Source organism: Lemur catta, chromosome 12 (genome assembly GCF_020740605.2).
Source record: "Lemur catta isolate mLemCat1 chromosome 12, mLemCat1.pri, whole genome shotgun sequence".
Lineage (NCBI taxonomy): Eukaryota > Metazoa > Chordata > Mammalia > Primates > Lemuridae > Lemur > Lemur catta.
In genome coordinates this window covers 801834-814204 of record NC_059139.1, presented here as the reverse complement: position 1 = coordinate 814204, position 12371 = coordinate 801834, and the positions used below count along the sequence as shown (strand labels likewise).

General features: G+C 61.8%; 2 protein-coding genes across 2 annotated transcripts in view; both read left to right on the top strand.

Annotated features, from left to right (window-relative positions):
* The first annotated feature begins 842 nt into the window (after positions 1-842).
* LOC123648543 lies at positions 843-3014 on the top strand. Its single transcript, XM_045566394.1, has 5 exons — positions 843-863; positions 1194-1383; positions 1559-1617; positions 1980-2590; positions 2792-3014. Exons 1-5 carry the CDS (start codon positions 843-845, stop codon positions 2829-2831), a joined length of 921 nt encoding a protein of 306 aa, XP_045422350.1. The 3' UTR covers positions 2832-3014.
* Positions 3015-10682: 7668 nt separating this feature from the next.
* The window catches only part of TERT (telomerase reverse transcriptase), a 51124-nt gene continuing 49435 nt past the window's right edge, over positions 10683-12371 (top strand). The window contains exons 1-2 of the mRNA XM_045565940.1: positions 10683-10901; positions 11032-12370. Coding sequence (XP_045421896.1) covers positions 10683-10901; positions 11032-12370 — 1558 coding nt within the window. The remainder of the gene's footprint in view (positions 10902-11031; position 12371) is intronic.

The window sequence follows — 12371 nt, the reverse complement described above, 5'->3', positions numbered from 1 at the left end:
TGTGGGCACAGTGGGACATCAGGAAAATGGGGCGTTTTTAAAACTCACACTGGGCTTCGTGCCCACGTACCCAGTGCCTTTGCCCGGGGGCTCCCAAGCACCGGCTTCCAGTGGGTTCTTTCCACACCCGGGATTGTCTTTGGAGGAAGGGAGGCAGCTTCGTAACGCAGCTGGCTGTGCACTGTCAGGGTTCCCCCAGCACATCCCGACACACCAGTGACTACGCACACAAGGACAAGGACCTACCAAGCTGCACTGCTGAGCAGACGGCACCCGCTTTGCCTGCGGGGCCCTGGCAGTCCCCGGCGTTGGCCGTCGTTTCTCTGCCCAGGCAGGTCAGCGCGTGGCCCAGCTCCCCTGAAAACGACCTGCTGCCGTAGGACCCACTTCGTCGGATTAGAAGCCTGAAACCGTCAGCCTCGGCTCTCTGCAGTACTTTGCTACTCTGGTTTTTCAGTTTCAACATCAAAAGTAGTTGTTGCAAGGACTGTCAGTTTTGCCGTAACACCTGCTGCCGCTTTAGCTGACGTGTTCTAGAAAGGGGATCACAGGAGCCTGTAAACTGAGGGCAGAGTGGGAGGGTGGCCCGGCCGGGAGGCCCTGCACCGTCTGCGCTGCGGGGGCCTCCATCGTGACGTCCCCAGCACTGGCTGCCAGCGGCACGAGGGGCGTCACGCACGGAGCAGCTGCTGTTTGCAGCTGTTAAAGTCACGCTCTTTTTCAGAGAAGTGGTTACTCAACGCCAAGTTACAGGCTGTTCCTTTGTGAGGTGCAGCCAGTCCCGTGTGTTAACAAGTTACCCACGGGAGGCGCTCGGGCACCGGCCTCTCCCTTTTCTTAAGATGAGCAATGGTTTAAGTCAAGTGAGTTGAAGACAGAGACCTGTAAAGTCCTTCCACGCCAGGACTCGGCGTTTGTTCTGATGGCCTTGGCCTCCTCCCTCGTGGGCTGACGCTCCGTGGACGGACGGAGCTCTCGCACGCACGTGGCCCCGCCGGGCACCCCTGGAGACACAGGCGTCCTGGCCTGCCCTGCCCGACCGACGCCCTTCTGGTGCGGAGCTGAGTGCTCCACACGCTTTCTTCCGAATCCGCTACTGTTTCCTCACATCAAGGCCACGTCTCGTGGTGATTACAGGTGCGACCTGGAGAAAACCCCTCCAAGTGTCAGTCTCAGTGTGTGGAACCCCCTAGAAGCTGCGGTCAATGTCTGTGAAACAGGTTTTCATGTGTAGGCGGAAGCCTGCCAGTCGGCAAGGACCCAGAGCCACACCCTCGTGGGATTTCCACGTCCTGGTCCCCCGCGGGATGGGCCCTGCTCCAGGCCGCCATCGCCTGGAGCAAGCAGGGGCGTCCCCACACCCCAGTGCCGGCCACTCGCGTTGTAGGAGAGACTTTCCTCAGAGTTAACGTGAAAGCTCAAAAACGAGGACAAATACCAGCCGCCCTCGTGAGGTCTCTGCCCACGTGTGGCCCGTGGAAGCCGATTCGGTGGTTGTCAGGTCTCTGGAAAGGCACCGGGCTCTGTCCGCTGGGCTCAGCCCAGGTGTGCCCTGCAGGCCAGGGTCCCAGGAAGGAGGGTGCCCGGACGGGTGCTGCTGGGAGCCTGGCAAAGCGGGTGTGTGCCGAGAGTGACAGCTGAGCAAGCAGGTCTTGGTGCCCCAGGCCAGAACGCACCCCTGTCCTGAAGACCATGCACAGCCCACGGGGACGTGAGGCCGGGCTGCCAGGTCCACAGGCGAGCGAGCATCCTGCGATGCCACCACCACTCTCCACAACGACGTGGCTCAACCACACGGACGGACACTCACAGTGTGGAGGCCACAGGCCAGGCTGGGCGTGGCAGTGCCCATGCCCGTCACCGAGAGGCGCCCGGGAGCTCCAGCCCCGCTGCCCTGGTCGTGCCCTCTGCTCTCTCCCCTCTGGGGGTCACTGGCCCGAGGTCCACTCTTGGCCTGAGAGCCCGTCCTGCCACACCAGGCAACACGTGCAGGGGCCGGGGCTGGGGCCCGGACGTCTTGGGGGCCACACGCCCACCTGCCACGTCCTGCCGGGTGCCCTCACTGGACCTTCAGCGCTGTGACATCCAGACTGTGTCCTGTTGACACAACCCACACGCAGGAGCGAGCCCTTCTCCAAGCCTGTCCTCGGCAGCTGTGCCCTGCGCAGCCAGCAGCTCCCCTGTGTCCACACTCGGCCACCAACCACGTCACCCTGGGCTCCCAGGGGAACCACTCGGTGATGCCATCGCCACCCACCGTGGCCGGGCCGCACTCGTGGACAGAGCCTCATGCCGGACCCGGGAGCCCGGCATCTTGGCTCCGAGTTCCTCTGACGTGCGTCCAGGCGGCTGCTTGGTGCCTGATCTGCAGCGTTCGTTTCCTGTGTGCGGCGTCCCGTGGCGCCAACAGACCACAGCGCATCCCCGCAGGCGTGCTCCGCCGCGGCTGCGAGGGAGCAGGCCACCGGGCACGTCTGTGCCTGTCTGTGGGGCCTGGACTCCGGAGGGACACAGTGCCGTGGAGCTTCAGAAAACTGATGTCACAGTTTCCCGCAAGGACGGTGCCAGCCTGCACATCCCCCAGTCGAGGGTGAGAGCTCAGTTCGCACCAGCCGGTGGTGCCGTCCACGTGACGTGGCCGTTCTGCTGTGTGAGGTGGCACCTTTTTGAGGCTTTAATTTGCATTTTCCCGATGACTGATGGTGCTGAACACCTTTCTGTAGCCGTGGGGGCCGCCACGGCATCCTGTTACTGTGAAGCGCCTACGTTTTCACGTTTCTCTTTCTTCCAGAATCTCACCTGGGCAAGGCTGCCGGAGCCACGAGCAGTGAGGGTGAAAGCACTTCCTCCGTCCCTGCCGAGCCACCTGCCCAGGACCGGCAACGCGCCTGGCGAGGCCACCTGGGCCTGAGGTTTCCTGTGTGGGCGTTTGTTTACTCTGATTCCAGTGCTGTGACTTCTGTGGTTACACTGCCACACGGGCTTGCTACTTCCCCTGGCAGGTTTGTTATTTTGTTTATTTAAAGAATTTGTTCATTTGATCTAGAATTTCAGATGCTGTGGATAAAGCTGTTCATGACATCCTGCACGGCTGGGCAGCTGAACGGCCCCTTCCCGCCTCCGTCTGGGGCCCAGAAGTTCTGGACCGGGAGCCGCCAGGCTGGCTGGGGGGGTCTGGCCGGCGTCCCCCGGGATCTCTGCATCACCTTCTCCCATGTGTGTCTGTCCCTGTGTCCACACTCCTCCTCACGAGGACACGAGTCGTTCTGGGTGAGGGCCCCCTGAAGACCTGGTCTTCACTAATGACATCTGCAAAGTCCTGCTTCTGAGAGGGCCACGTCCTGAGGTGCTGAAATAAAGGCAACGTGTTGTGGGGATTCCAGCTGGAGCGGGAGTGGGCCGTGCAGCCGTGGCACAGGGCGGGGGGCACCGAGTGCCCAGCCGGGCTCCCACGCCACCTGCGTGCTAGGCATGGACGGAAGGCAGGCAGGGTGAGCGAAAGCAGCAGCGCGGACCCCAGAACGAGCGCTGGTGCAGAGGTGAGTGGGCCGCAGTGACAGCCACCGTCAGAAGCGAGAGAAGTGATGTCACTGCAGACTCTACAGGTTTCTGAAAATACTGCGGGAGTCCTACAAATAGCCTTATACCAACATGGTCAACAATTCAGACAAAGTGCACAAAGCCCTGGAGAGACACACACTACCAGGGCTCACCGAAGGTGACGCTGGGGAGGGAACAGTCTTCTATTTAAAGAAAATAACCTTGTATTTGGAAACCTTCCCACAAAGAAAACTGCAGGACGGTGTCCTCACTGGGGACGCTCCTGGCGCTTAAGGACAGCGACAGAGACGTTCCCAAACCCTTCCAGAAAGCGGAGAGGGCGGGGCACATCCCACTCACTCCGCAAGGCCTGCGTCCGTCACCCACAAGTCACACCCAGAGGCGCCCGAGCAAGCGAACGGCTCTTTCACCATTGCAAAAATTACTTGAGTAAAGTAATTCTATTTTTGAACCAATTTAAATTAAACCGTCTTTATTTTACCCTCATTCTTGACAGATAGTGGCTTTTCTGGGCACACACAGCCAGGTGGGCGGGTGGTAATTTTCTTTCCGCCCCCTCGGTGTGTTCTGCCTGCGGCTCCCGGGCTGTCAGGCCGCCCTGGGGTCAAGCCCAGCGGGTGACCCGCCCACGTGCCAGGCCTCCTTCCCGTCCTCCTGCAGTTCCCGTCCTCATTCTCTGGTGCGTCGAGCTGTCTTAATAGCTACTTGCGTCCCTCACCAAGAGTAGAAAAACTTGGCCCGTTTTCTCTCCAACGCCTCCGTCCCCCTTCCCTGGGAGTCTGTGTCGTTCTCGCTGCTTGGCCTCTTCACGTTCAGTCTCCTCGTCTAGACGCTGGTTTGTGTAATTTCTTTAGATAAACTTATTTTCCATATTGCTAATTTTCTTTTAAGCTAATTTGATCTAATACTTAATTTTTATTCATCATTTTTATTTCTATTTTTTCAAAATGTCTCTAACCTGCTTCAGAGAAAGACACCTTTTTTATTTCTAGAAGTTTGTTTTGATTCTCTTTAAGCCGTCCTGGTCTATTCTATTTTATTTTATTTTATTTTATTTTAAGACAGAGTCTCGCTCTGTTGCCCAGGCTAGAGTGCCGTGGCGTCAGCCTAGCTCACAGCAACCTCAGACTCCTGGGCTCAAGCGATCCTCCTGCCTCAGCCTCCCAAGTAGCTGGGACTACAGGCATGCGCCACCATGCCCGGCTAATTTTTTCTATATATTTTTTAGTTGTCCATATAATTTCTTTCTATTTTTGGTAGAGACGGGGTCTCGCTTTTGCTCAGGTTGGTCTCGAACTCCTGAGCTCAAGCAATCCACCCGCCTCGGCCTCCCAGAGTACTAGGATTACAGGTGTGAGCCACCGCGCCCAGCCTGTCCTGGTCTATTCTAACACTCTTGCTCTTCAGTTATGCTTTACCTTCCCTCTTTTGTCTTCTAAATGTATAAAACAGGTTTGTATTATGTTCTGAAGCAAATCTTTTCTACAGGCTCAGGATGTGCGTGTCTGACTGTGCCGTGTTCTGTGTGTTTCTTCCTACCCATTCCCGGTGCTTGTTTTCTGGTGTGTGTGCAGGTTTCTGGGTCTGTGTTCATAGTTGGCTAAACTTAATTTCCATGAATCCTGAGACCCAAAATCCTGGAGCCCTGAAAGCAACGTTCCTTGATTTCTTCCAGGGAGAATCTGAGCATCTGGCAGGAACCGGTGGCTCTGTGGTCCCAGCAGCTTCAGCCCCTCCGGGGGTCATGGCCTGACACCGTGCGCTGGCAGAGGCCTGCCGGGGGACGGCCAGCGTGGAACCTTTGGGTTTCACTCTCGGGGCAGTGAGGCTGCCGCAGGTGCTCTTCCTGTGCTTTTCCAAGGTCATTCTGGGTTCCGCCTCGAAAATGCGGCCAGCACGAGCGGAGGGAGCCAGGAGCTTGTTGCACAAACCCAAGCGAGAGGTGACGGTGGCCGGCTGTGGCATGTGAGGGTCGAGGGCATCTCCTGGGATTGCAGCTCAAAGCTTTGCCTTGCGCAGTGACCGCGCTGACCCTCAGCAAGTTCAAGGTAAGAGCCTAACACGGCTCCGGAGGCACTTGTCAGGTGACATCATCCCCCTCTCCTCCCGTCTCACCTGACGGGGACGGAGGACCCCACGGTCGCTGACCGGCCCAGCCCCAGCTTCTCAAGACCCCGGCGGGGACCGACCCCTCTCCTGCAGGCCTCCCAGAGCCCCAGTCCCCACGGGGAGGTGGGGTGGAAAGACTTAATTCCATGAGTAAATTCAACCTTTCCACGTCCAAATGGGTAATTGTATCTCACCGTTTTCTTAAATTTCATCAAATACCATTTGAGAGTGCAGAAATCCAAAGACGTGAAACAGGAACCGCGCCTTGTTTGCCAAGGTATGGGGATTAAAGAAGCACATTCGGAGGGACCTTTTGCCCTAAGCACTTTTTATTGGTTTCATAAAGCGGTTTAAGGAGCGAGAGAAAGTAAACAAACGGTGGGTCGGGCGCGTGACGGCGCCAGGCCACAAAGGACAGGCTGGAGCCCGTCGGCTGAGAACACAGGGTCACGCGATTGTTTTCCCTGGAACCTGCCAGCCTGGGCGCGGTGAGGGGACGGCAGGCTGTGGCCGAGGGACCTTCAGGCCGGGCTCCCGAGGCCCAGCCCGCCCCAGTGCAGCTCCCGTGTAGGACACGCTCTTCAGAGGGCCCCACCTCGGAGCCTGTGCAGTGACACTCGCCTCAGCTTCATGGCTGTCCGGTGACAACGAGGTGATTGCATGAAACTGCCGCGTAAAGCACAAACCTAACAGGAAGGCGTTGTTCATGTTATCTTTTTCACCACTAAGGATTAAACAACCGTTCTAGTAACCTCTTCAGGTGTGACAAACAAAACCTATTGTATTGCGCCGGGGAGCCCTGCCCGGATGCGAGGGACGGGATCCGGGAGAGAGAACACACCGCCACAGCCACCAGGCTGGGGTCACGGCCGCAGCTGGAACTCTGCCCCGACAGATTTGCAGACCCTGTGGGTCGCAGGGCCCGGGGCTGTCCCCGCAGTCCTGACTCAGGGCCTCGGAGGGACAGACCCGCTGCTTCCCACGTGGGTGGCTCCCGCTGCCGTGGGACAGCTTCCGTGTCCCCTGCCTGGGCTCCCCCTGGGCGCCCGCCCTCACGCCCTCTGCTCCAGCCCTGGCTTCTCCAGACGCTGCCCAGCCTGTCGCTTCTCACCGTCTGGTGTTGACGTGGCCCAGCTGCTCCGCACGGCGTCTGCCTTTCCCCTGCGCCCCACGCAGCACAGAAGGAAGAGGTGCCTGCTCCTAACCACACGGCTCCTCTGAGCCTGCACCTGGTGCCGGGCCACGCGCCCTGAGCCATGGTTCCCAGGCGGTCCCTCCTTCCTGGGAAGCCCTGCAGTTCTCCAGGCCTCTCACCCTGACCAGGGTGGCACAGCAGCACGGAGACCCCCCCGATGCTGGCACGGGTACGGAGAAACAGGATCTTCGCTGGTGCGAATGCAAGCGCACAGCCCTCCGGAAACAGTGTGGCAGTTTCTAAAAACTAGACACACTTGTACCCTACAACCCACAGTTGCACTCCTGGGCATTTTCCCCAGAACGATGGGAATTGATGTAATTGTGCACATTACATACAAAATCGTGTCCGTGAATGTCCAGCTTTATACGTGACAGCTCCACAGTGGGGAAACACCCAGCTGTCCTCGAACAAGCTGGCGCGTCCATCCCTGAACGGACCCCTCAGTCAGGAGCAGCCCGTGCACAGCCATCCAATGCCGCATGAAAAATGCACTCTCAACGGTTACATGACGTGATTCCTGTATGTGACATTCTCAGGTGACAAGATTTCAACCCCAGGGAGGTTGGCGGTCCCGAGGGTTAGGATGCAGGAGGGGTGGGGCCCCCAGCCCTGGTTTCGACTGAGAACCGCTCAGTTCCGAGCTCGGGGGACGTGTACGAAGGGTACCTGGGGGCAGATGCCGCCCCGGAGAGCCGCTCGTCCTAGCAGAGCACCGTCCAGGTCCGCGTCCTCACACCTGTGAGCAGAACCTGACCCGGCACAAGGGCCCTGCGGTGTGATTTCATTAAGGATCTTGCTGTGGGGACCACCCTGGGTCACCCAGTGCCCTGCCATCATCCTCGGGGTCCTGCAGGGAGGCAGGAGGGTCCCTGAGCGATGGCAGCAGAGTCGCAGGGACTAAAGACGCCCCCTGCTGACTTGAGGACAGCCCAGGAGTGCAGGACAGAAAAGGGAGGAGCGGGTCCCCCAGCCTGGGCCCTTGAGGACCCCGGAGCTGAGAGAGAGACCCAGGAGCTGGAAGGCACTGACTGGATTTGCGACCGCAGCCGCAGGAAACGCGCACACTGTGGATCTAAAATTATTTCACAACAAAGGTAAAAGAAACACACCAGCCAGGACAGGACTGAGGTCGGCCAGGGGCAGGAACGAGGCTCCTTCTCCCAGGCGTGGTGTCTCCCAGCTGCCACTGGGACTGTGCGGGCGTTTCTTCGGCAACCACGCGTGTGGAGCCCAGTCTTGCCTTACCCTGCTTTCGTGCTTAGCTTTCGCCAAGACAGAAATCTGGGCGCATCTTCTCAAGCTGCTGTGTTTATTCTGGCTGCCAACCTGCTGAGTCCTGACTCGGCTTCCCGATGGCCTCTCTCCTGCGAACACCACGGTCTGTCCAGGATGCCTGTGGGGGGCTGGCATGAGGCCCCACGCACAGCCCAGCCCCACCGCCGTCCCGAGTGGCTCTGGCTCTGCGCACAAGGGCAGCCTGAGATGACCCAGCTGGCCGCGGCCCTGGGTGCACAGTCCCGGGCACGAGCCCAGGAAGTGCAGGAAGCGGCATGCCTGTCCCACTGCTCTGGAACCGACTCCATCTGTTTAAAAATTCCCCTGGACTCAAGTCCCACTCACTGGTCCGGAGTGGATGGAATTCAACTTCTCCCTCTTTACTCAGAATTTACTCTTCATCAGCACATTCTGGTTCCCCCCAGGCTGGGGAGGAGCTGTCCCTTGACAGGTCTGCAGGTCCCTACAGCAGGGACCTGACACCGGGAACGCAGTAGGAGCCCCGCTTCCCTGTACCGCGGACCAAGAACAGCATTTTTTGTATTTTATTTTAAGCCAGCAATGTAAGTTTATTTCTTGGGACCTTTTTCACATTTTGCGATGTGAGATGGAGACAGAGCAGCGCACGGGCAACGCTGAGCATCTGGAGACCCCCTGCGCTGCGAGCTGGGGGCTTCCTCTCCGTGAGGTGGTCTCAGCCACACCAGAGCAGTTTTCTGCCCCAGTTCCTTCTGTTCTTTTTTTAAATTACGTTTCCCGTGCTGGTTTCTCTGGGGGACACCGGGGTGAGCCACAACCGGACTTCACCATGGGACACATTTCCCAGACCAGTCCCTCATGCCTGTGGCGGACATGGGCAGGTCTCCAGCTCGCCCGTCAGGGCTTCGGGCCTCACTGTGACCTCTCGGGTGCAGCCTGAGCCTTGCAAGACAAGGCCGACCTCCAGCCGCAACCTGGTAAGAATGAAAATCCGGGCCGGGCGTGGTGGCTCACGCCTGTAATCCTAGCCCTCTGGGAGGCCGAGGCGGGTGGATCACTCAAGGTCAGGAGTTCGAGACCAGCCTGAGCGAGACCCCGTCTCTACTAAAAATAGAAATAAATTATCTGGACAACTAAAAGTATATATAGAAAAAATTAGCCGGGCATGGTGGCGCATGCCTGTAGTCCCAGCTACTTGGGAGGCTGAGGCAGGAGGATCGTTTAAGCCCAGGAGTTTGAGGTTGCTGTGAGCTAGGCTGACGCCATGGCACTCACTCTAGCCCAGGCAACAAAGTGAGACTCTGTCTCAAAAAAAAAAAAAAAGAATGAAAATCCGCCCGCCCGGGAGGGTGCAGAGGCCTGTTCAAATGCCACCTCCGCGAATAAAAGCAATTTCCACCCGAGTTCTTAACGCACCAAAGGTTGGGTACGTGTTAGCATTTCCCAGCGATTCCAACTGCAGCATCCCCGCCCGGGCTCAGGCGAAGTCTGACTGCGGCAGCTCCGCCGCTGTCTCGTGCGCTCGAGTCTTCCTCTCAACCGCCGTCCTAGGGCTGCGGGCTGAAAGGCTGAGGGGTCTCTGCCGCTGGGCTGGAAGTTGGGGCCGCCCGAGGCTGTGGCAGGTCCCCGTGCGCCAGGCCTTCCCCCGGCGCGGTGGGACCCGTGGGACGCAAGAAGGGAGCCCGGGAGGTGCGCGGCGCCCCGCGATCACGGCACGAACAGCGGCTGATTTTCCGCCCTTCCTTGGATGGGACCGACCCCGGCGGTGATTAACAGGGAACTGTCTGGGCTGGTTCGCTCACGGCGGGGCCCACAACAGAAGCCTAAGAACCTTCGAGAAGAAACTTCGGCCGGAGTCGAGGCAGAGGCAGAGCCTGCGGGGCCGCGCGCAGGGAGCAGCTCCGGGCCCCCGGGCGTGCGCGCCGCGGACACCCTCTCCGAACGCCCTCGGGGTCCCGACCCCAGGGCGGCCCTCGGCCCCGGCGTCACGGCGCGTCTGATAAAGCGACAGACCAGGGGCGCGGAACGCACCTGCGACCCCACGTTAAGGTCCCTCCCTCGGGCTACCCCGGAGCCCTTGCTGATTCAGTCCCTCCCGGCTGTGAGACCCTCGCTGCGGCCCCTGCACCCTGGCGGGTCCCGGCGCGCGGGTCCGCACCGCGCAGCTGCGCGGTCAGGGCCCCGGGGTCCCTGGTGACGCCGGGCTCGGACACGCGGCACCGCGGCGGCCCCGCGGCACAGGGGCCGTCTGGGCGCCACCCTCCCGCGACCCCGGCCCCGGGGCGACCCCGCCCCTTCCCCTGCAGCCCCGCCTCCTCTGGGCCGACTCCGCCCCGCGCCGCCTGGCGACGCCCCCGTCCTCGGCCCCCGGCCCAACCCCAGCCCCCGGCCCTTTCCGGGTCCCAGCCTCTCGACCCCCTTCCAGCCCCGCCCCTTCCTCCCGCGGGCCCCGCCCCCGGCCGGCCTCTCTCCGCGGCGCGGGCGCATGGCAGGAGCTAAGGTGCGCGCCTACTCGCTCCGGGCCGCTGTGCCCCGGCACGTGGGGGGCCCCGGCCAGGCCATGCCACGCGCGCCCCGGTGCAAAGCCGTGCGCGCCCTGCTGCGCAGCCGCTACCGCGAGGTGCTGCCTCTGGCGACATTCGTGCGGCGCCTGGGGCCCGAGGGCCGGCGGCTGGTGCAGCCCGGGGACCCGGCGGCCTTTCGCGCGCTGGTGGCCCAGTGCCTGGTGTGCGTGCCCTGGGGCGCGCGGCCGCCCCCCTCCGCGCCCTCCTTCCGCCAGGTGGGCCGCCCAGGGATCCGCGTTGGGTGGGGGCGTGGGGCCGGCCGCGGGGAACGAGGCGGGATGCGGAGCAGCGCGCCCCGGGCTCCCGGCACCTCTCCCTGGGCTCAGAACTCCTTTGCCCCCGCAGGTGTCCTGCCTGAAGGAGCTGGTGGCCAGGGTTGTGCAGAGACTCTGCGAGCGCGGCGCCAGGAACGTGCTGGCCTTCGGCTTCGCGCTGCTGGACGGGGCCTGTGGCGGGCCGCCGGTGGCCTTCACGACCAGCGTGCGCAGCTACCTGTCCAACACCGTGACCGAGACCCTGCGTGGCAGCAGCGCGTGGGGGCTGCTGCTGCGCCGCGTGGGCGACGACGTGCTTGTTCACCTGCTGGCGCGCTGCGCGCTCTACTTACTGGTGGCTCCTAGCTGTGCCTACCAGGTGTGCGGGCAGCCTCTGTACGAGCTCTGTGCTGCCTCGGAGGCCCGGCCTGGCAGGTCCCCCAGACATCGGCCCACGCGACGCTCGGGCCAGACACAAACGGGCCCGGGATCAACGCGCCAGACCCGGAACAGCAGCGATGGCGAGGCCTGGGTATCCCTGCGCCTGCCGGACCGGGGTGCCAGGCGGCGTCCTGGCAGCGCTGGCAGAAGTCCTCCTTCCGCCAAGAGACGCAGGTGTGAACCGGGCCGTAAGCTGCAACCGGGGCCCGACGAGCAGGCGTCCAGGGCCCGCCCAGGCAGTGTGCTTGAGCCAAGTGACCACGATCCCCGCGCCGTGGCCCCCACCAGAGCCGCCATGGAAGCCACATCCTCGGAGGGCGAGCGGTCGGGGAGACGCGGCTCCTGCCCATCGGTGGGCCCCGCGCGCCAGGCTGGCCCCCCACCCACAGCGCAGCCTGCGGGTGCGCCTCGTCCTCTAATGTATGCGGAGACCAAGGACTTCCTCTACTGCCCGGGTGACAGGGAGCGGCTGCGCCCCTCCTTCCTGCTTAGCTCCCTGCGGCCCAGCCTGACCGGTGCCCGCGCGCTTGTGGAGACCATCTTTCTAGGCTCGAGGCCCTGGCGGGCGGGGGCGCCCCGCAGGCCACCCCGCCTGTCCCCGCGCTATTGGCAGATGCGGCCCCTATTCCGCGAGCTGCTTGGGAACCACGCCCGGTGCCCCTACGCGGCGCTCCTCAGGACGCACTGCCCCGTGCGCACCGCCACCAGCCCGGCTGCAGGTGCCTGCGCCTCTAAGCACAGCGCGGGCCCGCGGCCCCTGGCGCAGCTGCTTCGCCAGCACAGCAGCCCCTGGCAGGTGTACGGGTTCCTGCGGGCCTGTCTGCGCCGGCTGGTGCCCGCCCGCCTCTGGGGCTCCAGGCACAACGAGCGCCGGTTCTTGAGGAACACGAAGAAGCTCCTCTCTCTGGGGAAGCGCGCCAGGCTCTCCCGGCAGGAGCTGACCTGGAAGATGAAGGTGCAGGACTGTGCCTGGCTTAGTAGCAGCCCAGG